Below are 22066 nucleotides of genomic sequence, written 5' to 3'. Positions count from 1 at the left end.
ATAAACTTTATTTCTTTTTGAATTTATGTTTTAATTTAATTAAAAAAATATATTAATGAGTGTTTTTAGTATTTTTCGATCATGAGTCTATTAGTTGAGTCAAACATGAATTTTATTTATCTTTTTGAAACCATATAAATAAGGCCTACTAACCAAAATAACTTTTAATTCTTTTTTAATTTTACTCTAACGTTGTAACTTTGTTAATTGCACCAAAATTCGCACTTTTTAAACTTCAATTTGTGAAGCCGAGACAAAGAAAAATTAAAAAAAAGTAAATAAAAAGTAGTATTAATTAATGTCTTAAATTGTACTATATACTTTCTTTTTTGTGTAATAACTTTATTTCTTTTTGAACTTGTGTTTTAATTTAGTTAAAAAATATATTAATGAGTGTTTTTAGTTATTTTCGAACATGAGTCTTGAGTCAAACACGAATTTTATTTATCTTTTTGAAATCATGTAAATAAGGCCTGTTAACAAAAAAAACCACTCACCTAATCTCAACTCTTTCTTAATTGCACCCTAACATTGTAACTTCGTCAATTGCACCCAAGTTCACACATTTGGACTTCAATTTCACCCTTAAGTACTAAATTATTTTCATTTTTATTCAAAAAAAGTTCAAATAAGTTATTTATTTTTAAATTTTTTTGAGTGAAAAAGAGTTCAAATAAGTAATTTATAAGAGTTTTATGAATGTTTGTCGAGTGAAAAAGAGTTCAATTTATATTTTTAAAGGTGAAATTAAAGACCAAAGGTGTGAATTTGGGTGAACTTAACGAAATTACAACGTTAGGATGGAATTAAAAAGAGGTTTAATGGTGAATGGTTTTTCTTATTATTAGACCTATAAATAAATATAGGAGTGTGTAAAATCGAACCAAACTGAACAATTGAACTAAACCAACAAATTTTGGTTCAATTTTGTATTATAATGAAATTTCAATTTTAAAATTTGGTTCGGTTTTTGGACATATGACTATATTGTTAAATTTGGGTGCAACCTCAATCAAAATAATCAAACTAAATAAATTTGAGTTCAATAAGTGTGTCATATGTACATTTATTATTATTATCAATGCTACCATGAAAAATCAAATTTAAGTAAATGTAAGTCCTACTTTTATCTTCATAATATATTGTTGATCGAAAAACAGTTGAAATTATTTATTTGATATATTTTTGTCCAAAAGGGAATGAAAAAGAGAGGAATTGAAAATGATAATAGTTCCATTTTGCACCGACCTGGTGGATTTTCGATGATGATATGCTGATGTGTCAGACAAATGTAACATGTAATATGGACAACTTGGATTCCTAAAGTTTGATTAGTTCCAAAAATAATTGAGTTTAATTCTTAATCTGCCAACCTTCTTTTTGCTATTTTGCCGATTCATAACAATACTATTTCAATAGTTTGAAGTTTGATTTGAACCACTGCTTTTGAATAAAAATAAATTTTTACATCAGTAAATAAAATAATTACTTAAAAATCTAAAAAAGAACTCTATCGTAATTTTCTTTATTACTTATTTACACTTTTAAATAGTAATGTTACGATAGTGCCATTATTTTAATGACGTGTCATAATATGATAGGTTTAGTCTATGGATAACGTGGTGGACTGAGTCTACCTAAGAATTTCTCTTGATTTTATCAGTTCAAGTTTGAAAATTATATATTTAAATTGCATGCATTATATTTAAGGCCTATATTTAATAATTAAATTGAATTTGTTTTTGAGAAGTAAATTAAATTTTAATAGAAAATAATAGTTTCCAAAGACAAACTTATTATTATTATTATTATTATTATTATTATTATTATTAGAATACATGAAGTATCCAATTTACGTACATATGTAAAGACAAATTTACAATAGTGAATTTTACTATTTTTATTATTTCCGGTGTGCGTTTTTTGAGGAAAATATTTTCACGTCGTTTTTTTTATCGAGAATGAATGATATAAGAGCTTTTATATAATAAAATTAAAAGTTGAAGAATTATATAGTTATGAACTAAAAGATATCGTGTAGAAGCTCTAGGTAACAAATAGTTAATATATATTTTTGAAATTTTAAGATTAATATAGTTTTAAGGCAAACTTAATTAATTTATCTAACATCATCAGTTTCAAATGACTAGTCATTGATATATTTAACAACACTCGAAAAATATGAAAACAGACTCATGGAAAACTATAAAGTGATATTTTTTTATTTGCAAAAATAACGAACAAAGGGTCAACGCGCCTTTTAAATTTGTTACACATGGTCATCTAACTCATTTTATACCTTTTTAAACAATTAACCCCAAAACTCTTCATTTTATGGTCAAATAATCCCATAATTTATATTTTTATTTCAAAAAATAAATTTACAATTATTATATCGCAACAATTTGAGAAATATCTAATTACTTTTTTACATCCCTCACCTCCGATTTATATTTTACGCGTTTTAAAAATACAATTATGGATTTTTTGACCAACAATAAAGAGTTTTGGGGTTAGTTGCTCAAAAAAGTATAAATTGGGTTCGATGACTCCGTGTCACAGGTTTAGGGGGCGCTTTGATACTTTATTTCAAAAAAAAAACTATCCAACTAATTAAATTTTGTATTTTAACTGGTTTGTTTATCTTGAAATATTGCTGCATATGGAACAATTAGTTTGTATTTTCTAAAAACTTTATATCATTAAGCAAAGTACCTTTGTTTTTTAAAAATTCATAAAAGTTGGTGATGGAGCAAACGTGGGAATGACAAAAAAAGTATGAAGCTCTGCATGTAAAGTTACAAAAGATAAAGAAAAGTTTCATATCACATGGCCTGCTCCAAATTTCTTTTTACCCTTTTTATATATTTTTATTTTTTTTCTACAATCTCTATTTATGGTATACAATCAAAAAGTTTAACATTGAATATTAACAATCAAAGACACTCTAATTTTTTTTTTATATAGAAAGTAACTCTTCAACTATTAAATAACTAAAGCTTTTAATCCTACAATATTTATTACTATTCTAATCTTTACTAATCCAAATATCCGAGGAAATTTTGTTAAAGTACAAATTTATTTTTTGAACAAAAAAAAGAGGAATGGATGGTGGTAAATGCGGGCAGAGATGCGGTAAAGGCCTAAAGGGAAAGGTTGCCCCATACTCCAATACAGAGGCGAAGCTAAAAATTATTTTAAAGTGGACAAAATTCTATAAATTAGTGTAAATTTAAAGAATAAGGCGGTCAATTAAAAATGAATATAATATAGACTAATCAGTAAAATATCTTAATGAAATTCTTAGAAAATTAGCTAAATCGTTAGCGGAAATTTTCTGACTCACAAGTCACAATTGTAGATAACTTTGATGGAACTGAATGCCGGAAAAACCATACTACTAAATTTTACAACAAAATGATGTCGTTGGATGTTACGAGAGCAATATTATGTAAGCTGTTCAGTGTTCCCCATCAACTTGATACAGAACGACCAGAGATAGTCCGATCGAATAGAAACTAGATCAATTGAGATATGGAGGCAACTGTCAAGGAAATTCATCATAAGGTTTTTCACGTATATGCCACAAAAGAAAAGTTCGAAGGAGCTATACTAGTGCGAAAAAAGAGAGGAAGAATTCTTATGACTTAACAGTGAGGTAATGAAAATCGAGAAGCTTAACAATAATACAGTCATCTAAGAGCGAAAGCAGGGAACAATGATGGTTATACCCCGAGAAAATTTAGCAAATTGAACGCAAGAGTGAAGATTTTAAGGGCAAGCCATTGTGGAAAAAACTTAACCAGGCCGAATTTACAACTAATCTGAGATTTTTTTACTTTTAAAACCAAACTGAACCGAAAAATGTTATTTTTTCCAATACATTCGGTTATTCAGTTTGATTTGATTTTCGCACATAACCGACAGAGTGAGTACTATTTTCGCTCCCTACTACTGTACAGCAGATTGTTGATGCTCATTCAGATAACTTTCCGCAAGGGCAGTGAGTAATGCAGCTCCGATTGGAAGGACATCTTCGTCGAGAAAGAAGTGAGGTGAATGTGGCGAGTGTATGGAACCTAATTTTTCATTTCTGATCCCTATGCTGAGCATGATTCCAGGAATCATTTCTTGATAGAAAGCAAAGTCCTCACCGGCCATCACCTTGTTATCGGTCTTCACATTTTCAGGACCGAGAAGAAGACTAGCGATCCTCTGAACATGAGAATTCAGGCTTTCATCATTCACAACAGCAGGATACATTAGATGTTCATTGTCTTTCAGGTCGACATATGCAGTACATCTATGAACAGTTGCTTGGCCTTCAATAACCTACATATCGTCCTTGTAGCATTAGCTCTTTTACTATGAGTTTGTATCTGAATTACTATTTTCTTTCTGTTTTTTTGAAAATTACTATTTCCCTCTTGACTTTTATATTTTATAGTATAACTTAAATCTCCTAACAAAAGGGGGTTTTACTTAAACAAAACCAAAATGTTATGGGGGATAGTAATTTTTTAAAGTTCATAGGAAATGGCACATTAGATTGATGTTTACCTCTATCAACCTCCGCCGGAGTCGAAGCAAACCCTCAGTCGTAAGGCTCCTCATAGTGCCACCAAATTCGACATATGGTGGAATTACATTCAGGGCAGTCCCACCTTTAACAAAGGTAACAGATACCACCTACAGAAATATAGAAGGCATTTAGACACAAATCACACAGTGGATGCTTAAACCTAACATGTCAAATTGTAAGAACATAAGCATGGAAATGCTCTGTTGCACGAAACTTCTCAAATCCAACATTTCAGTATTTCGTTACGTTTATAAAAATGCTTGAGAAACTCCAAAACTCTATTTTATAATATGATTTAGTAAGAAACATAATTTCAATGTTCCACGATTTGGCATTTATTATTTCCGCATTTTCGTGCTACATGGAGAAATGTCCTTACGAATTTACAGTTTAGGTTATAAGACAAATCGAATTGCTGATGGCTTCAGAACACAATTTAAAAAATTTGAATTGTGAAAAGGAGAAAAATGAAGAGTAAAATGCTCAAGATTGTGTAGCGGACATATCGAAAAATAATGTATTGATTCCACAAAATTCAAAAAAGCATCTCAATTATGCGGCAAGATTAAACCAGTAGAAGAAACTGATAACCGGGCCATACCCCACTGTGGAGGGGATCAAGTTCTCTTGAAATGACCTGTTGCAACGCCAAAATTGCAAAAGATGCAGCAAGTATTGGATCCACGTTAGTATGAGGCTCTGCAGCATGGCCACCTTTGCCTACGATTTTAGCATGAAAGACGCTCGAAGCAGCCAAGGCTGGCCCTGACAGCGATGCTATGCTCCCAGTGGGTAATTGATCACCGATGTGCATTGCAAATATTGCTTCAGCATCGCCTAGTGCACCTTCCTTTATCATATAAGATGCGCCAGCACCTCCCTCCTCAGCTGGTTGGAAAAGAAGTCTCACAGTTCCCTTAAAAGCAGAAAATGGAAGAAAACCATCAATCCAACTTGTAAGACTGCTAAATCATATAACCGATTGGTGGCATGCACACGTATGATCAAACCGACACACAGATAAAGAATACATTCTAGTATATGAACCACCTTCCGATAAAAGCAAAACAGATACTTTACTCAAACTCGTCTCAAAGCAAGGAAGATCAAGCATGCTAATTATATAAAATCCAAAATTCCTTATCACGTCAAGATAGCCATGAGAGGCGAATCTTCCCTCACTTTAAAGCCTAATACTTCTGAGATAAAATTTAAACTGGCCTAAGGAAAATGTCCATATTAACTAGCTCACCTCAAAGGACTAATCTACTAAATTGCCCGAGTTCTCCATTCTTCAATTAACTTTTTCTAAAGAGCTAGTAGCCATATATCTAGAACCGTTTCAAGGCATTTTCTTAAAACTTATAGTGAGCTAATTCTACTGACTAGTGCCTTTGTGAGAATCTTTAATTGCTCATTTCAATTAGATCACATAAACAAACTAGAATTCCCAACACAACAAGAACATCAAATTAGTCAAAACAACATAACATTAAACTGACCTTAAGGCTGTCTTTACGCTGATTAAGCAACTTAGCAGCACCAAGAAGCATTGTGGTGTGAGCATCATGTCCACATCCATGCATTTTACCATCAATTTTGCTCTTATGTTCCCATTCAACCAGCTCCTACACATCACCAAAACAACATAAAGAAACACAGAAATTGTCAGAAACATGAAATTATCAATCAAACAAGAATCAAAACATTATGATATATCATATACTTGCAAGGGCAGAGCATCCATGTCAGCTCTGAGAGCCACAACAGGACGAGAGCCGGAGCCAATTTGAGCAACAACCCCAGTTTTAGCAACTGGATATTCATAAGAAATCCCAAGCTTATCGAGTTCAGTGCGAACAAGAGCACTTGTTTTGTATTCTTCAAATCTAAGTTCTGGATGTTCATGAATTTCTCTTCTAATTGATACCAACCAGTCTTTATGTTGTTGGGCTGACCTTAAAATCTGCTGCATGTCATGATCACTGCAGTAAATTCCACAAAGGGAAATTAGGAAGACAAGTGAAGTGCTTAAGATGTGGGACACAAAATATTTAGAAGTCATAATCTTTAGCTTTGCATAGAAATTGACTTTGTAGTGAGTTAGGTGGAAGAAAAGTTGGTTGAATTATTATTGTCTATGAAACTATATGAACCCATATGCAACTTGTTGAATCATGTTGTCTTTATATTCTTAATTTAATGTATTTAAATGTATTGATAGATTAATGTTTTAATATTTTTAAATTAATTATGTTGGAACTTTGCAATCGTCGGTAATTTTCAATGACCATCGGCTGCGAAAATTCAATTGTGAGTTTTCGACCGTTGAAAGTCAACGGTCGTCAACTACATTTTTAAAAGTATTTGTTGAAGAACAAAATGAGTTCCAACGGGATTAATTTTAATTTGAACCATTAGAAGGATGACAAAACACGTCGGGCTCAATAAATATGTGTTGTAAGACCTTAAATTATGTTGGATTATTAGCCAAAGCCAAAATGATACCAAACTTTTCATACCTTGTTTCAATGTGGTACCGTTGTTTTAATTTGTATCTTTTCGAAACCATAAATTTTATTTTTATTTCTCCTCAATTTGATTTATAACATCTGATGTGTGAATCAGAATGAGAATATTTTTATATATTCTTCCACGTCATATCCTACTAGTTTATTTTTTCGACATAGCAACCATAGATTTATCCGATGTGACATGTAACGTGAAGGAATATAGGAAAGTATTCTCATTCCTGTTGCAACGTCAAATATAGTTTGGTTTTATTTTTGCACACCCCCTATATCACATTACTATTTATGATTTACTTCCTTGAATCACTCACTGTGCTCCTATAGTTTAGCTGTCTATTGTATAGAAGATTGTTGATGCTCATTCAGATAACTCTCTGCAAGGGCAGTGAATAATGCAGCTCCAATGGGAAGAACATCTTCGTCGAGAAAGAAGTGAGGCGAGTGTGGCGAATGTATTGAACCTATTTTTTCATTTCTGATTCCGACGCTGAGCATGACTCCAGGAATCATTTCTTGATAGAAAGCGAAGTCATCGCCAGCCATCACCTTGATATTGGTCTTGACATTCTGCGAACCGAGAAGAAGACTACCGATCCTCTGAACATGGGAATGCAATCTTGCATCATTTACGACAGCAGGATACATTGGATATTCGTCTTCTTTTAGGTCGACATATGCAGTACATCTATGAACAGCTGCTTGGCCTTCAATAACCTACATATCATCCTACTAGCATTAGCTCTTTTACTGAAAATTATATCGCTGCAAACAGTTAATATATATGTACATATATATATACACACACACATAGCTAAATGTTCTTAAAGACTACATTAATGGATGTAACTTGGTGTCTTAGCCTAGTGGTAAACTGTAGGGACGTGCATTCTATTGGAACCGAGCCAAAAATTTGATTTTTGTCAAAATCAAAACGAACCTAGTTTATAAAAAAATAAAATACTTCAAATTGAACAAAACCAGCCGGTTCTGTTTGTTTTTTGGTTCCGTTTTTTTATTCGGTTTGTAACTAAACCTGAACTGAAAAACCAAAATTTTCTATAATATCAAACAAACCAAACTGAACCAAAATTGTCAGTTCGGTTTTTGCAAACACTATAAACTGAGTCTACAAAAAGAGAGAACCAGAGCAAAGGTTAAAATCCCCTCCCCAATTGCTCCAAGAGTCTTGAAGCAACACCAGAATGACTTTACCGAAAATGGCCCAAGTGACAGTGTAAAAGCTCAGTGTGCTCTATAAAGACAATAATAATAAGCTTAAGATGTTAAGATATGCAATATGTTCTGTGGGTGTATACTTTCATAAACAAGGAATTAACATGCCATAAAGGATACATTAGAATGCTGTGGAGACAGAAATAAAAACAGATATGCATGGTATCCATTGCTTCAAAACAGAAAAAGCCAGTTGCTGTCTACCTGTATCAACCTCTGCTGGAGTCGATGCAAACCCTCAGTCGTAAGGCTCCTCAAAGTGCCACCAAATTCAACATACGGTGGAATTATATTCAGAGCAGTCCCACCTTTAACAAAAGTAACAGATAGCACCTACAGAAGATATACAATAGAGGCATCAAGACACAATGGATGCTTACACCTAAAAGGTGCAAAACCTAAGAAATTTAAGCATGGAGATACTATGTTGCACGGTTACTTCTCAAGTTCTACATTTTTGTATTTCATTTCTAATTCCGAAAATTCTTAAGAAACTCCGAAACTCTATAGTAATTGTATATTCTTGTAAACAATATTTTTTTGTTGGTTTCCATTTCGACATTTCTCGTTTCAGTATTTCGTGCTACATAGGGGAAATGTCCTTAAGAGTTGAGATAATAAGACAAATAGAATCGTGGATTGTTTTAGACTACTATTCAAAAAGCATGAATCATGAAAAACAGAAGATGAAGAGTGAAATGCTCAAGGCTGTGAAGCAGACATATCAAAAAATAATATATAGATTCTACCAAAATCAAAGCATCTCAATGAAGTCGCAACCGAAGATTGAACAAGTATAAGAGATTGATAAGTGGGCCATACATCACTTTGGAGGGGATCAATTTCTCTCGAAATAAGCTGTTGCAGAGCCAAAATTGCAAAAGATACAGCAAGTACTGGATCTGTATTAGCATGAGGCTCTGCAGCATGACCACCTTTGCCTTCAATTTTAGCATGAAAGAAGCACACGGCAGCTGCAAGTGGACCTGCCAGCGATCCTATGATCCCAGTGGGTAAATGAGTACCAATGTGCATTGCAAATATTGCTTCAGCATCGCCTAGTGCACCTTCCTTTATCATATGAGATGCGCCAGCACCTCCCTCCTCAGCTGGTTGGAAAAGAAGTCTCACGGTTCCCTTCAAAGCCGCAAATAAAAGAAAACCATCAATCTAACTTACAAGACTGCTAAATTATAAATAAAGTGGGGAGAAGAGAACATAAAATTGGCGGCACGCACACGTATAATCAAACAGACATAGACAAAGAATACATTCTGATTCTAGTATATGAGTAACCTTACAATAACAACAGAAGAGATCATACTTACGCTACTTAAGATCATCTCAAACCAAGGAAGATAACTCGTGCTAATTATAGCTATTCAAAATTCCTAATACTACTAAGATAATCATAAAAGTAAAACTGAACAAAGGAAAATGTCCATATTAACTAGCTCACCTCAAAGGACTAATCAACTAAATTGTATGGTTTCTCCGTTCTTCACTTAAATTTTCTAAAGAGTTAGTAGCCATATACCTTAAACTGTTTAAGACATTTTCTTAAACTTATAGTTGAGAAAATTCTACTGTTCTAGTGTCAGAGCAAACCCATATCTAATACTACTGATTAGAGCCACCATAAGGTTTATTATTTTAACCTCCTTTTTGAGAATCTTTAACTGCTCATTTCAACAAGATTACAGACAGAAACAAGAACATCAAATTAGTCAAAACACATAAGAGAAACTGACCTTAAGGTTGTGTTTACGCTGAGTAAGCAACTTAGCAGCACCAAGAAGCATTGTGGTGTGAGCATCATGTCCACATCCATGCATTTTACCTTCAATTTTGCTCTTATATTCCCACTCAACCAGCTCCTAGTCCACCAAAACAACACACAAAAGAAACATAAAATTTGTCAGGAACATGAAATTATCAATCAATCAAACAGCACAAAATTGTCAAAGCAGAAATAGAAACAAGAAACGAAAATTTATAATATACTTGCAAGGGGAGAGCATCCATGTCAGCTCTGAGAGCAACAACAGGACGAGAGCCGGAGCCAATTTGAGCAACAACGCCAGTTTTAGCAACTGGGTATTCATAAGATACCCCAAGCTTATCAAGTTCACTGCGAATAAGAGCACTCGTATTGTATTCTTCAAATCTAAGCTCTGGGTGTTCATGGATTTCTCTTCTAATCGACACTAACCAATCTTTATGTTCTTGAGCTGACCTTAAAATCTGGTGCATGTCATGATCACTGCAGTAGATTCCATAAATGGAGATCAGAAAGAGAAGTGAATATTTGGACATCATAATATGTAGCTTTGGACTTTCCAGATTTAGCAACGTAGCAATAGCATTGTAGAGGTTGACTTTATAGTGAGTTAGGTGAAGAAAAAGTTACTTGATATTACTACTGGATTGTTTGGAATAATGCATATAATTTTTTTTTCAATTATAGTGAGTTAGGTTGACTTTATAATATAATTTGTTATTCAGTTTGACTTGATTTCCGCAAACAACCTACTAGGAGTTCTATTTACATCCTTAAATCGCCACCGGCGTCCTATATTCTGGGTCTTTACTGTGCAGAAGATTGCTGATGCTCATTCAGATAACTCTCTGCAAGGGCAGTGAGTAATGCAGCTCCAATTGGAAGAACATCTTCGTCGAGAAAAAAGTGAGGCGAGTGTGGTGAATGTATTGAACCTAATTTTTCATTTCTAATTCCGATGCTGAGCATGACTCCAGGAATCATTTTTTGATAGAAAGCAAAGTCCTCACCGGCCATCACCTTGTTATCAGTCTTGACATTCTGCAAACCAAGAAGAAGACTACCGATCCTCTGAACATGCAAATTCATTCTTTCATCATTCACGACAGCAGGGTACATCGGATATTCATCATCTTTTAGGTCGACATATGCAGTACATCTATGCACAGCCGCTTGGCCTTCAATAACCTACATATTATCATCCTAGCAGCATTAGCTCTTTTGCTGAAAATTATATTGCAGGAAAATCCAAAATGTTCATATATACACACACACAAACACCCAGCTAAATCGTTCTTCAAAATTATATTAATGAAATACAACTTGGTGTCTTCACCTAGTGGTAACTATAGGAGTGTGCATTTGATTCGAATGTAACAAACTGAAATATTGATTATCCAAACCAAATTTATAAGAGTTTAAAATATTTCAAACTGAACTGAACCAGCCAGTCATGTTTGGTTTTTTGGTTTGGTTGTACCAAAACTTAAAGTTTTTTTCATTACAATACTAAATTGAACAAGAAATCAAATTTCTTTATAATGTCAAACGGACCGAATCGAATTTGTCAGTTTGGTTTCTGCACATCTTATAAACTGAGTCTACTTAAAGCACCAGATTGAGACCCAAAAAAACATATCAGCTCACTCTAAGAAAAATAGCCAAGTGACAGTATACAATTACAAACACAGTGTGTTCCGTAAAGACAACAAACATATATGTATACTTCGACAAGTTAAAAAAATGTCATGCCAGAAATGGTACATTAGAATGATGTGGAAACAAAAATATAAACATATATGTCTACCTCTATCAACCTCTTCTGGAGTCGAAGCAAACCCTCAGTCGTAAGGCTCCTTATAGTGCCACCAAATTCAACATACGGTGGAATTACATTCAGGGCAGTCCCACCTTTAACAAATGTAACAGATAGCACCTACAGAAGATATAAAATAGAGGCATCAAGACACAATGGATGCTTACACCTAGCAGATGTCAACCTAAGAAACGTAAGCATGGAAATACTATGCTGCACAGAAACTTCTCAACCTCTACGTTTTGGTATTGTTTCCATTTCCAAAAAATATTATATCTTTAACATATTTTCAAAATAATATTTTTTTGTTTGCTTTCCATTTCGATATTTCTCGTTTCAATGTAGATGTGCTACATAGAGGAAATATCATTAAGAAGATAGGTAATAAGACAAACAGAATTGCAAATGGCTTTAGATTACTACTCAGAAAGCATGAATCATGAAAAACATAAGATGAAGAATGAAATGCTCAAGGTTGTAAAGCAGACATATCGGAAAAGAATATATAGATTCCACCAAAATAAAAGCATCTCAATTAAGTGGCAGCAGGCAAGATTGAACCATTAGAAAAGACTGATAACTGGCCATACATCACTCTGGAGGGGATCAACTTCTCTCGAAATGAGCTGTTGCAATGCCAAAATTGTGAAAGATGCGGAAAGTATTGGATCCACATTAGCATGAGGCTCTGCAGCATGGCCACCTTTGCCTTCTATTGTAGCATGAAAGAAGCTCACGGCAGCTAAGACTGGACCTGACAGTGACGCTATACTCCCAGTGTGTAGATGACTAGCAATGTGCATTGCAAATATTGCTTCAGCGTCGCCTAGTGCACCTTCCTTTATCATGTGAGAAGCGCCTGCACCTCCCTCCTCAGCTGGTTGGAAAATAAGTCTCACAGTTCCCTTCAAAACAGCAAATGGAAGTAAACCATCATTCAACTATTAAGACTGCAAAATCATGTAGTAATATAACTGAAGCAGGGAGAAGATAACATAAAATTGGCGGCATGCACACGTATTTTCCATTCTTCATTAATTTCTTATAAAGAGCTAGTTGTTATATACTCCCTCTTCCCAAATTGATAGGCACTATTTCAATTTTCTTTGTCCCAAATTATAAGCACTTAATTATTATCATTAATTATAATTATAGTGGAATGTCATTACTAACTCATTTTATCTAGGAAAGATAAATTTCTTTATACCGTATTTGTCCTAATCTGCCTATCAATTTGGGACGGAGGGAGTATCTAAAACCGTTTGAGGCATTTTCCTAAACGTATAGAAAGCAAATTCAGCTGTTCTTGATGTCAAAGCAAAGCCATATCTAACTCTACTGACTAATGGCACCATAAGGGGTTTCATTTACTGCTTTAGTGAGAATCTCATTTAAACTAGGTTACATGAACAAACTAGCATTCCCAACACAAGAAGAACCTCAAATTAGTCAAAACAACATAGGAATAAGCTGACCTTAAGGTTGTGTTTATGCTGATTAAGCAACTTAGCAGCACCAAGAAGCATTGTGGTATGAGCATCATGTCCACATCCATGCATTCTACCTTCAATTTTGCTCTTATGTTCCCACTCAACCAGCTCCTACTCCACCAAAACAGCACAAAAATTGTCAGAAACATGAAATTATCAATCAATCAAACAACACAAAATTAAATTGTACTTGCAAGGGAAGCGCATCCATGTCAGCTCTGAGAGCCACAACAGGACGAGAACCGGAGCCAATTTGCGCAACAACGCCAGTTTTAGCAACCGGGTATTCATAAGAAATGCCAAGCTTATCGAGTTCAGTGCGAATAAGAGCGCTTGTATTGTATTCTTCAAATCTAAGTTCTGGGTTTTCATGGATTTGTCTTCTGGTTGATACTAACCAATCTTTATGTTCTTGAGCTGACCTTAATATCTGATGTATGTCATAATCACTGCAGTAGTTTCCATAAATGGAAATTAGAAAGAGAAGTGAAGTGCTTAAGAATCGAGACAGAAAATATTTGGACATCATAATCTGTCGCTTTGGACTAGAGATTTTAACTCTGGACAAATCACATAAAAGCAGTGACAATGTTTTTCATTTGGATCTGTTAATTGACTGCTATTGTCTAACGTATAAATTGTTACTTACGGAACACAAGAACACAAGGGGTGGTGGCGCAGTTGGCTAGCGCGTAGGTCTCATAGCATAAAGAGTGATCCTGAGGTCGAGAGTTCGAGCCTCTCTCACCCCATTCTTTTTTTTATCAATTTATGCTATTCTATTTCCTTTTCTCTGCCACTGTCATTTTAAATCAGTACCATATTGCCATGTGTAATATGTAATATATCAGTCTAATGTGATTCGTTTTAATTAATTTAAGATTAAAATCAATTTAAAAAATGACGATAAATTGAACTAAACTAAAAGAAATGAACCGAATGAAATTTGATTCAATTTAAAAAAATTGGTTTGATTCAACTTTACAGTCTAGGTACTATTCAATATTTCATAAACATAGTGGTGTTAAATGCTCATTTGCGCCAATGTGAGCCTAATTTGAATAAATTGTGGGTTCGAACTACGCTTCGGTAACTAAAAACTAACAAATGAGACTCGAAAGAGTCTATTCCCACCTTTAATAAAAAAATACTCCCTCCGTCCCGTTTAAAAAGTCCCATATTTATGGCCTTGTGCACTCTGCTGTTAACTCATATACTCTCCCTTATAAAATACTCAAATTAAATGAAACTACATAATACATTAGCATAAGCTCATCAAAGAGAGAGAACTGTATGGTAGAACATCTTAATCGACGATTTCTAAGCTAGAGCCAAGTTAATAATCCGTACTTTTTCTCTAAAAGAACTTTCGTCTTTGACTAATTTCGACTATGACCGATGCGCGATGCTGTCTATGAGTGGTTCTGCCATTGGTCAACTGCATCCACGTGAGATTGGCATGCAATTACACAACGTTCATGCTTGCTTGCGTTCATTCAAGTTTATAATTGAAACCTGTTAAGAAAATTAACCAGATGAAAATAGTATTAACTTTCACAAAGAAGAAAAATTAATGCATGAATAGAAATTCTGAGGATATAGCTTATTTCACAAAAGTGATGCACCTTAGTTAAAAATTAAGGAAGCTACCTAAACTTACTATATATTTATTCCATTTATCCTAATCTATCACAAAAACTTATTTCGTTTAATAGGCCTTCAAAGAAAATATATTGGAATTACCATCTATAAATTGAATGTATCAAGAATCTTTCGGTTTCTGTCAAAACTGCCGAAATCGGGGTATTTTACACAATACTTCACAAGTGTATCTAAACTTTTATTCAATTATTTAATTTTTTTATATCAATTTTAATGAAAAAGTCTTAAATAGACTTCGTCCACCGTGTCATTCATATACTAAACCTATCACATTATGACACGTTATTAAAATAAGGGCACTATCGTAATATTACTATTTAAAAGTGTAAAAAGATAATAAACAAAATTACAATATCGCCACTATTTTAATAACGTGTCATAATATGATAGGCTAGTCCATAAATGCCGTGGTAGACCGAGTCTACCTAAAAATCTCTCAATGGTGTGGCGTGCCAACTAAAATACTTAAAATTGTCACATGGCAAAAATTAAAATTTTACTAGTTTATATAGAACTTCAGTTGACACGTCAAGTCATTAAGATAGACAAAAACAACATCAAAATAACAGTGCAAACGGCTAAGAGCATTTCCAATGGTATTCTTTATTTTAAAAGGCATAATTGTTAAAATATAGAGCATCTTTAATATAAAGAGTCATATATTTAGATTTACTCCAATAGACTCTTTATTTTATTTTATTTTTATTTTTATAAAAAATATTAACAAATAAAATATATTGATAATATTAATTTCTTTATTCAGTTTTTAAATTTAAAAATTCAAAATAATATATTTCAAATGAAAAATAACCAATTTATAATAAATTTGAAATTTTTTTTTTTTTTAAATGAAGTAGAGAGTGAAACTGACTCTCCACATGTAGAGAGTCATTTTTACTTTCTACACTAAATTTAAATTTTAGAGAGTCCATTGGACTACAATTTATTGACAAAGCTCTTTCAATTAGAGAATTTGTCAGTTTTAAAGAGGCAATTGGAGATGCTCTAAGTCATTAAAAAAAATAGAAACTAGGTACAAATTATAATTGAAATCCTCTTTGAAGAGCAAGAGAATAGACTAAGAATAGTTAATATAAATTAACTAGAGAATCACCTTCAGCTTTATTTATTTTTTTCTAAATTCATACCCCATTCCACACAGAAGACATATAGTTTGAAGTAAATTAATATTTAAATTATTTTAAAATCAAACTAAATTTTTAAAAATTAAAAATATTTTAAAATCAAACTAAATTTATAAAAATTAAAAATATTTCAAACTAAATCAAACTAATTGTTTCTCTTGTATTTTGTTCAATTCAACTTTGTCAATAAATTGAAAACTTTCTACTTTTATAATTGAAAGAAAAACTTAATTTTTTATAACATCAAATTAAATCGAACCAAATTTATTCGGTTCACTTATTTGGTTCGGTTAGAATTTCACATATCCCTAATCTCATCCCACTTGTAGAGGAAAACCACATCTACTTCCACAAAGACTTCTTCTCCCATCTTTTGATGAGATTTCCTTGGCAGTCCACCATCCCTCCCATGACCCATCAATTAAATAAACTAAAATTATGTCCCAAGAACATAGATGGCAAAAAAAAAAAATTGGACACAGACTGTTTTAAAAAATCTATGTTAAAAATAAAATTTCAATGTCCGGAACGCCAACTTTCTGAAACGGATTGATGAAGAATCAAGAACAAAAAAGAAAGTGATTAATAGAAACACGGATTAAAAGGTAAAAAGATGGGGAAAAATCTATCAAGCCATCATAAAATTCCTTCAATCTACTTAAATCTCAGAACAGAATTGCAGACACCAGCAAACCAGAAAAGTAAACAAAAAAGGCATCACATTATACAAATTCAACGCATAAATAGCAATTTATAGATACAAGTTTTAACTGATAAACACAATGGATTAATATGATGACAAATGAAAGTCTCAAGTCGACCTCTGCAATTGGAGAAGAAACAGTCCCTCAACTGCAGAAACCATCAAACCAGGAGAGAACCAGAATAGTAAACAAAAGGAGGCATCACATCGCAAAATATGCGGTTCCTGAATAACAATCATAAATACAACTTCGATACAGCTCTAAACAAATACAGACAATGGATCCATATAATGACCAAGTGAAGTAGATTCAAAATGTCAATCAATATCTGCAGTTGGAGAAGCTAATGAATAAAAGGACTATGATTTGTTACAAAGTCTTCGAGAATAGCTTAGTTTCAATTTTTTGCTCATTTAGAAATATACAAATAAACCAAAAAGAAAAAAAGCGCTATGCATAAAATACAAATGTAGCACAAAGTCAATCTGCAGATAAAACAACATTTAAATACCAATGTAACTTATGACTTGTTTTAAAGCCCTGCAACTTTAGTACAAGTGAAACGAAAATCTCCATATATATAACTATGAAAATAAGCTTGCAAAGAAGAAAAATAGACAGCAGCTTAAAATAATAAAGGTATCATAAATAAACAGAAAAAGCTCATAACAGATATTCATCTAACTAACTTAGATATATACATGAATAGTGACCAACTACATCTATCCCCCGATAGGCCTAATTAGTAATCACACAACCACCCGCCACCTCCTACAAAAACAATCAGTATAATAGCAATAGGATACAATATGTATGAGCTACAAGGATACAGCATTCCTAAGCGGTTTCAAAAATAGGCACTGCCATATACTCACTAAGACTAAAAGCAAACTTACTAACACAACTATGCTAAACATAGAAGTTGACCAAGTAGAGTGATGAGTGGATGAAACCTTCAAGAGCATGGATGGAACCTTTATGGGTATTGAAGCAGTGCTCCTTTTCCTCATGATGGATCCACTCTTAGACGTCGGTTGTTCATATAATTTAATATTTTCTCCAGCCTCAGAAAGGGAGGGCTTCTGGTGTTTGTTTTCATCAATAGTATTGGAGCTACCAAAACTAAGTGAAGTATCCTTTTTTGTCATAGTCAATTCCTGCAAATTGTAATTCAATGACATTTAATATCCACATTCAAATAACACCGTACTTCTTACACAACGTCACTTGCAAATTTCTCACCTCTGATCGTTCCAGTTTGTGTTCATCTGACAGAGAACTTGAGATTTCACCAAAGTGTAGCGGTTGGACTTGTAATTTACACTGCAAACGCAATCGTCTTGATGCAAGACCCTGGGGAGCAGGGTTTGAGACGTTCTGTACATTATGACTATTCCGAGCCCTGATTTTGATTACTCCAGTTCCAATACTCTCACTGCCTTCGATTTGATTTATAGAGTTTACCATTTCTCTGGAATTAATGAACTGATCAGCAGCAGAATTTGATGCAACATTTTGCCTTCCATAAGATTCATTAAATACTGCACCCAGATCCGTATTACAGTCAAAAGTTGTTCTTCTATCTATAATTGTTTGAGCTTGTAAAAGAGGCTTCACGTCAATATCGTCCTCCGTCCAGACAGAACTTTGAAACTCTTCCTCAATCTGTTGCAGGGGAATATACAAATATGAATTCAAAGGCAACAAGTTTACGTAAATATGCAGGACAATCAGAACAAACATCAGGACCAATAATTAGTTTGGTGATCTGAACTTACCAAAGATTGGGAAACTTTGGCATCAAATCCAGCACAGGAATCAGGGTCTTCATCCAAGGCGACGTTACTAACACTGAAACAATCTTCAAAAGAGTACTCAACTGGCTGCTGAAGAATGTCATTCAGGAAACTAGTGACATAAGAAGCATCCATTTCGTTTGAACCCTGATGAAATTGTAATCCATTGTTAGCGTTTCCCACATTATTTGCAGTGGCATAAAACGGCAAACCCCCTTCTGATTGCACTTGGGAATGCAATGGCGAAAACAGTTTATCATCAAGTGGCCCAGGTGGTTGTTGGATAAACCAATTCAGATCTTCTTCCAGCTGCGTATCCTCCTGAACACAAAATAAACACAATCAATCAATATATTACAGTCAATTATGAGTAAAAACATTGAATTTGAAACCCTCCTCACCTCAAGGGCACCAAAATCAGCTGTTTGATCTCCGTCTTGAAACGCTTTAGAACACCCGTTCGAGGACAGATCATTACAAGGCGGCGTATTCACCTGCGGTAATGCCAGCTCAGATTCCGCAACTTCCGGGGAAGACTGAGCTAAAGCAGGAGAAACCGCAGTAGCCTCATTCTCATCCATATTAGAACAATCAACAGTATCATCTTGTTTCTTAAACAACCGACAAATCACATACGGATTCTGCAAAACACACAAACATAAATCAACACCAAAAACACCCAAATTTAACCTAACAAACACAAAACTAAATATGGTCAAATTAATCAGATTTATTTCAGTGCCATACCTGACCAGGTTTAGTGCCATCAAGATCATCTTCAGTAGCTCGATACTCATGAATAACCCAATATGTTCTAGTCCCACGAGGCGCCCGTCCTCTATAGAAAACCAAAGTTTTCTTCATACCAATCAGATTATTCCCAGACTTAATTCTCCGATCTTTACCAGTCGCCTTCCAATACCCTTTACAAGTCGCTCTGTTCAATCTATGCCCATTCGGGTACTTTCTATCCAACGGACAGAAAAAAAACCACTCCTGATCAGTCGTTTTAATAATCGACAAATCTGCAACAAACAATCAAAAACAAAATTACAATCAAACATCAAACTAAAACAAAAAAGCCAAACTACGAGCGTTTTCATAGCGAATATCAAAAATAAAAGTACCCGGTAAATCCCAAGGCTCCCATTTACAAACATCGAGTTCACGGATGACTCGGACATCTTTATCATTTCCGTTGATTTTCAATCTCAAATAGTAATTAACTAATTCTTCATCGGTTGGTCTGAATCTAAACCCTAAAGGAAGTGAATTCAAAGACAATACTGCCATTTCCACTCAACAAAAAAGCAAAAAAGAAAAAGTAAAATTCCTTCAGATTTTTATCAAATATTTTTAGGTAAAAGATTGTGACTTTTTTTTATGCTTAGGTATTTATGGCCCCCATGAAAATTCAATTCAAAATTGGATTAAAGTAAATTTAATGGAAAAAACTTTATATTATATCAATGATCGGAAGCTACTGAGAAGATGAAGAAGAAGAAGATATTAGAAAAGAAACGCGTTTTTATGACTGATTTTAGTTATTAAAACAATTCATTCCCTCGTATATACCGTGTGTATCTTCGTAATAATTTGCCATTGTTATGGTATTTTATTACGGAAATGCCGCCTGTTGTTTCTGGAATGACTGTTGTGTCCCTGCATGTGGCGGGAACTGTAGGAAGTGAGGAGAGGTGTTAGGGGTTTAAGAGACAAAGGCATTGAACGTGATATGTAAGAGGGCGAATTAGAAAGTGACACGTGTGGGACATGTATCCGCTTTATAAAGTGTGGGGCCTACGCGTCTGATGTGGCGGGATTGTGGATTTAGTAGAAAAAATTAATTAAAAAAGCGGAGGGAAAATAGAGGAAAAGGACAGGATGTGTCGCTGCTAACTTACTCACCAAGTTCCACAGGCTTCTTTGTGTTCACACTAATACACAGTCCCAGTATATTTATTGTAAACTACTATACCTTTCTCTAAATTAACAAAAAAAAGTCTTAAATTCCTTAATGATGAAAAAAATAAACTACAATATTATAGTAATAAAATAATTTAATATTTTAATATAGTTTTTATAGTAATTTCATTTTTTATATAATGAATAAAAATTATATTATATATGAAGTTAATTAAAATATTTCTAGTAACATTAAAAATTAGACTAATATTATAATTAACAAAAGGAATTAAGAAAATCAATTTTTTTGTAATTTAAATGATAAATTATAAAATAGTTAATTGATACTAGTTAAATAAATTACATATAAAATAATAAAAGTAATATTTATTAGACTTTGCTTAGTATAGTAATTTTAATATTAATATTTTTGAAAAAAATAAAATTTAATTGTTTTAATAGTTGATGGTTAATAGTTAATTTTTTTTAAAATCGGTCTTAAACTATTTGCCATACTGAGACTACAAGCTAAGATTTTATTGATAATATTGATTTTATTAATTAATTATAGATATGATTAATTGAATTCTAAACTTTAAATTTTAAATTTTAAAACCTAAATTTATTATTAAATTCATATTAAATATAAATATAAAGTTAAATTTATAACAATTATAAAATAAATAATTGATAATGAATTAACTAAATAATATTTTTACGCATAACATATAGCAAACAAATAGTGTATTTACATGTGGATATAGTGTATTTTCGGTTCGGTTAGAAATTTTTGATTTGTGAAATTTATAAACCGAGCCGAACAATTTTTTTAGTTTGGAGGTAAAAACCAAATCATATGAACCGAAATTTTCGGTTTGGTTCGGCTAAAATCGAACTTGGCTATTTTTTATTTTTTATATTAAAATTAATTCAAATATTAAATAATTAGAGTTTAATAAACTTTCATATATGTTCAAATAACGATTATTAACTCGTATATTAATAACACTTAAGGTATAAAGACAAAAAATATGTCAATATAAGTATATATGTATATTATTTTTTAAAAAAATATATATATTTTATATTAAAATTTGGTTTATTCAATTTTTTGATCGGTTCGGTTTTCAAAACACTCAAACTAAACCGAACATCAAACGCCAAACTTTATTTAAAATAGAAACCGAACCAAACCGTTTTTACCAAAAACTGAATGAAACAACGAAGTTCAGTTCAGTTCGGTTTTTCGGTTTGATTCGATTCTTACTTACTCCTATTCACAATGACCCTTTCATACTATTCTAAAACAGCTGAACTTGTGAATTTAAACTGGACAAAAAAGTTCTTCTAGAAAAACTAGACAAAAAATTATTATAAAAGTCTTCCACATAAATATTAATTATTTGTATATGAAATTCATAA

At 32.8% G+C, this 22066-nt stretch overlaps 4 protein-coding genes and 1 non-coding gene across 7 annotated transcripts; 1 reads left to right on the top strand and 4 right to left on the bottom strand.

Moving 5' to 3' along the window:
- Positions 1 to 3725: 3725 nt before the first annotated feature.
- On the bottom strand, positions 3726 to 6715 carry LOC126686828 (IAA-amino acid hydrolase ILR1-like 3). The gene is made up of 5 exons (XM_050381080.2): positions 6309 to 6715; positions 6085 to 6210; positions 5184 to 5498; positions 4561 to 4689; positions 3726 to 4332 (listed from the first exon to the last, which is right to left on the bottom strand). The coding sequence occupies exons 1-5, from the start codon at positions 6645 to 6647 to the stop codon at positions 3952 to 3954; spliced, it is 1290 nt and encodes a 429-aa protein (XP_050237037.1). The 5' UTR covers positions 6648 to 6715; the 3' UTR covers positions 3726 to 3951.
- LOC130014497 (IAA-amino acid hydrolase ILR1-like 5) lies at positions 6551 to 11228 on the bottom strand. 3 transcript variants are annotated; one of them, XM_056106176.1, is made up of 6 exons: positions 10351 to 10764; positions 10098 to 10223; positions 9169 to 9483; positions 8551 to 8679; positions 7425 to 7827; positions 6551 to 6567 (listed from the first exon to the last, which is right to left on the bottom strand). In XM_056106176.1, exons 1-5 carry the CDS (start codon positions 10663 to 10665, stop codon positions 7447 to 7449), a joined length of 1266 nt encoding a protein of 421 aa, XP_055962151.1. In that variant the 5' UTR covers positions 10666 to 10764; the 3' UTR covers positions 6551 to 6567; positions 7425 to 7446. The 3 variants fall into 3 exon arrangements, with proteins under 3 accessions (XP_055962151.1, XP_050237044.1, XP_050237043.1); XM_050381087.2 differs by lacking the exon at positions 6551 to 6567 and adding an exon at positions 11137 to 11228 and having other exon boundaries at positions 7316 to 7827; positions 10351 to 10609; XM_050381086.2 differs by lacking the exon at positions 6551 to 6567 and having other exon boundaries at positions 7316 to 7827.
- Positions 10814 to 14024, bottom strand: LOC126686829 (IAA-amino acid hydrolase ILR1-like 3). The gene is made up of 5 exons (XM_050381081.2): positions 13623 to 14024; positions 13418 to 13543; positions 12533 to 12847; positions 11934 to 12062; positions 10814 to 11314 (listed from the first exon to the last, which is right to left on the bottom strand). The coding sequence occupies exons 1-5, from the start codon at positions 13959 to 13961 to the stop codon at positions 10934 to 10936; spliced, it is 1290 nt and encodes a 429-aa protein (XP_050237038.2). The 5' UTR covers positions 13962 to 14024; the 3' UTR covers positions 10814 to 10933.
- A 74-nt stretch (positions 14025 to 14098) lies between these two features.
- TRNAM-CAU (transfer RNA methionine (anticodon CAU)) lies at positions 14099 to 14184 on the top strand. Its single transcript is given in 2 exon segments — positions 14099 to 14136; positions 14149 to 14184. It is a non-coding gene; the product is annotated as a tRNA-Met (tRNA).
- Positions 14185 to 17568: 3384 nt separating this feature from the next.
- On the bottom strand, positions 17569 to 20221 carry LOC126688114 (NAC domain-containing protein 91-like). The gene is made up of 6 exons (XM_050382701.2): positions 19867 to 20221; positions 19487 to 19764; positions 19141 to 19380; positions 18722 to 19060; positions 18186 to 18608; positions 17569 to 18100 (listed from the first exon to the last, which is right to left on the bottom strand). Exons 1-6 carry the CDS (start codon positions 20030 to 20032, stop codon positions 17762 to 17764), a joined length of 1785 nt encoding a protein of 594 aa, XP_050238658.1. The 5' UTR covers positions 20033 to 20221; the 3' UTR covers positions 17569 to 17761.
- Positions 20222 to 22066: the final 1845 nt, after the last annotated feature.

This window comes from Mercurialis annua, linkage group LG6 (genome assembly GCF_937616625.2).
Source record: "Mercurialis annua linkage group LG6, ddMerAnnu1.2, whole genome shotgun sequence".
NCBI classification, from domain to species: domain Eukaryota; kingdom Viridiplantae; phylum Streptophyta; class Magnoliopsida; order Malpighiales; family Euphorbiaceae; genus Mercurialis; species Mercurialis annua.
Note: the sequence above shows the minus strand (reverse complement) of the source record. Positions and strands in the feature narration are given on the sequence as shown.

Coding starts and splice junctions, on each gene's coding strand:
- LOC126686828 (XM_050381080.2), bottom strand. CDS start 6,647: ATGACTTCTAAATATTTTGTGTCCCACATCTTAAGCACTTCACTTGTC. Junction 6,211..6,308: donor TGGATGCTCTGCCCTTGCAA/GTATATGATATA, acceptor GGTGATGTGTAG/GAGCTGGTTGAATGGGAACA. Junction 4,690..5,183: donor TTGATCCCCTCCACAGTGGG/GTATGGCCCGGT, acceptor ATATTTCTGTAG/GTGGTATCTGTTACCTTTGT.
- LOC130014497 (XM_056106176.1), bottom strand. CDS start 10,665: ATGATGTCCAAATATTCACTTCTCTTTCTGATCTCCATTTATGGAATC. Junction 8,680..9,168: donor TTGATCCCCTCCAAAGTGAT/GTATGGCCCACT, acceptor TATCTTCTGTAG/GTGCTATCTGTTACTTTTGT. Junction 7,828..8,550: donor TCCAGCAGAGGTTGATACAG/GTAGACAGCAAC, acceptor GATGATATGTAG/GTTATTGAAGGCCAAGCAGC.
- LOC126686829 (XM_050381081.2), bottom strand. CDS start 13,961: ATGATGTCCAAATATTTTCTGTCTCGATTCTTAAGCACTTCACTTCTC. Junction 12,848..13,417: donor AGCATAAACACAACCTTAAG/GTCAGCTTATTC, acceptor GCTGTTTTGAAG/GGAACTGTGAGACTTATTTT. Junction 12,063..12,532: donor TTGATCCCCTCCAGAGTGAT/GTATGGCCAGTT, acceptor TATCTTCTGTAG/GTGCTATCTGTTACATTTGT.
- LOC126688114 (XM_050382701.2), bottom strand. CDS start 20,032: ATGGCAGTATTGTCTTTGAATTCACTTCCTTTAGGGTTTAGATTCAGA. Junction 19,061..19,140: donor CTGATTTTGGTGCCCTTGAG/GTGAGGAGGGTT, acceptor TTTTGTGTTCAG/GAGGATACGCAGCTGGAAGA. Junction 18,609..18,721: donor CCAAAGTTTCCCAATCTTTG/GTAAGTTCAGAT, acceptor CCCCTGCAACAG/ATTGAGGAAGAGTTTCAAAG.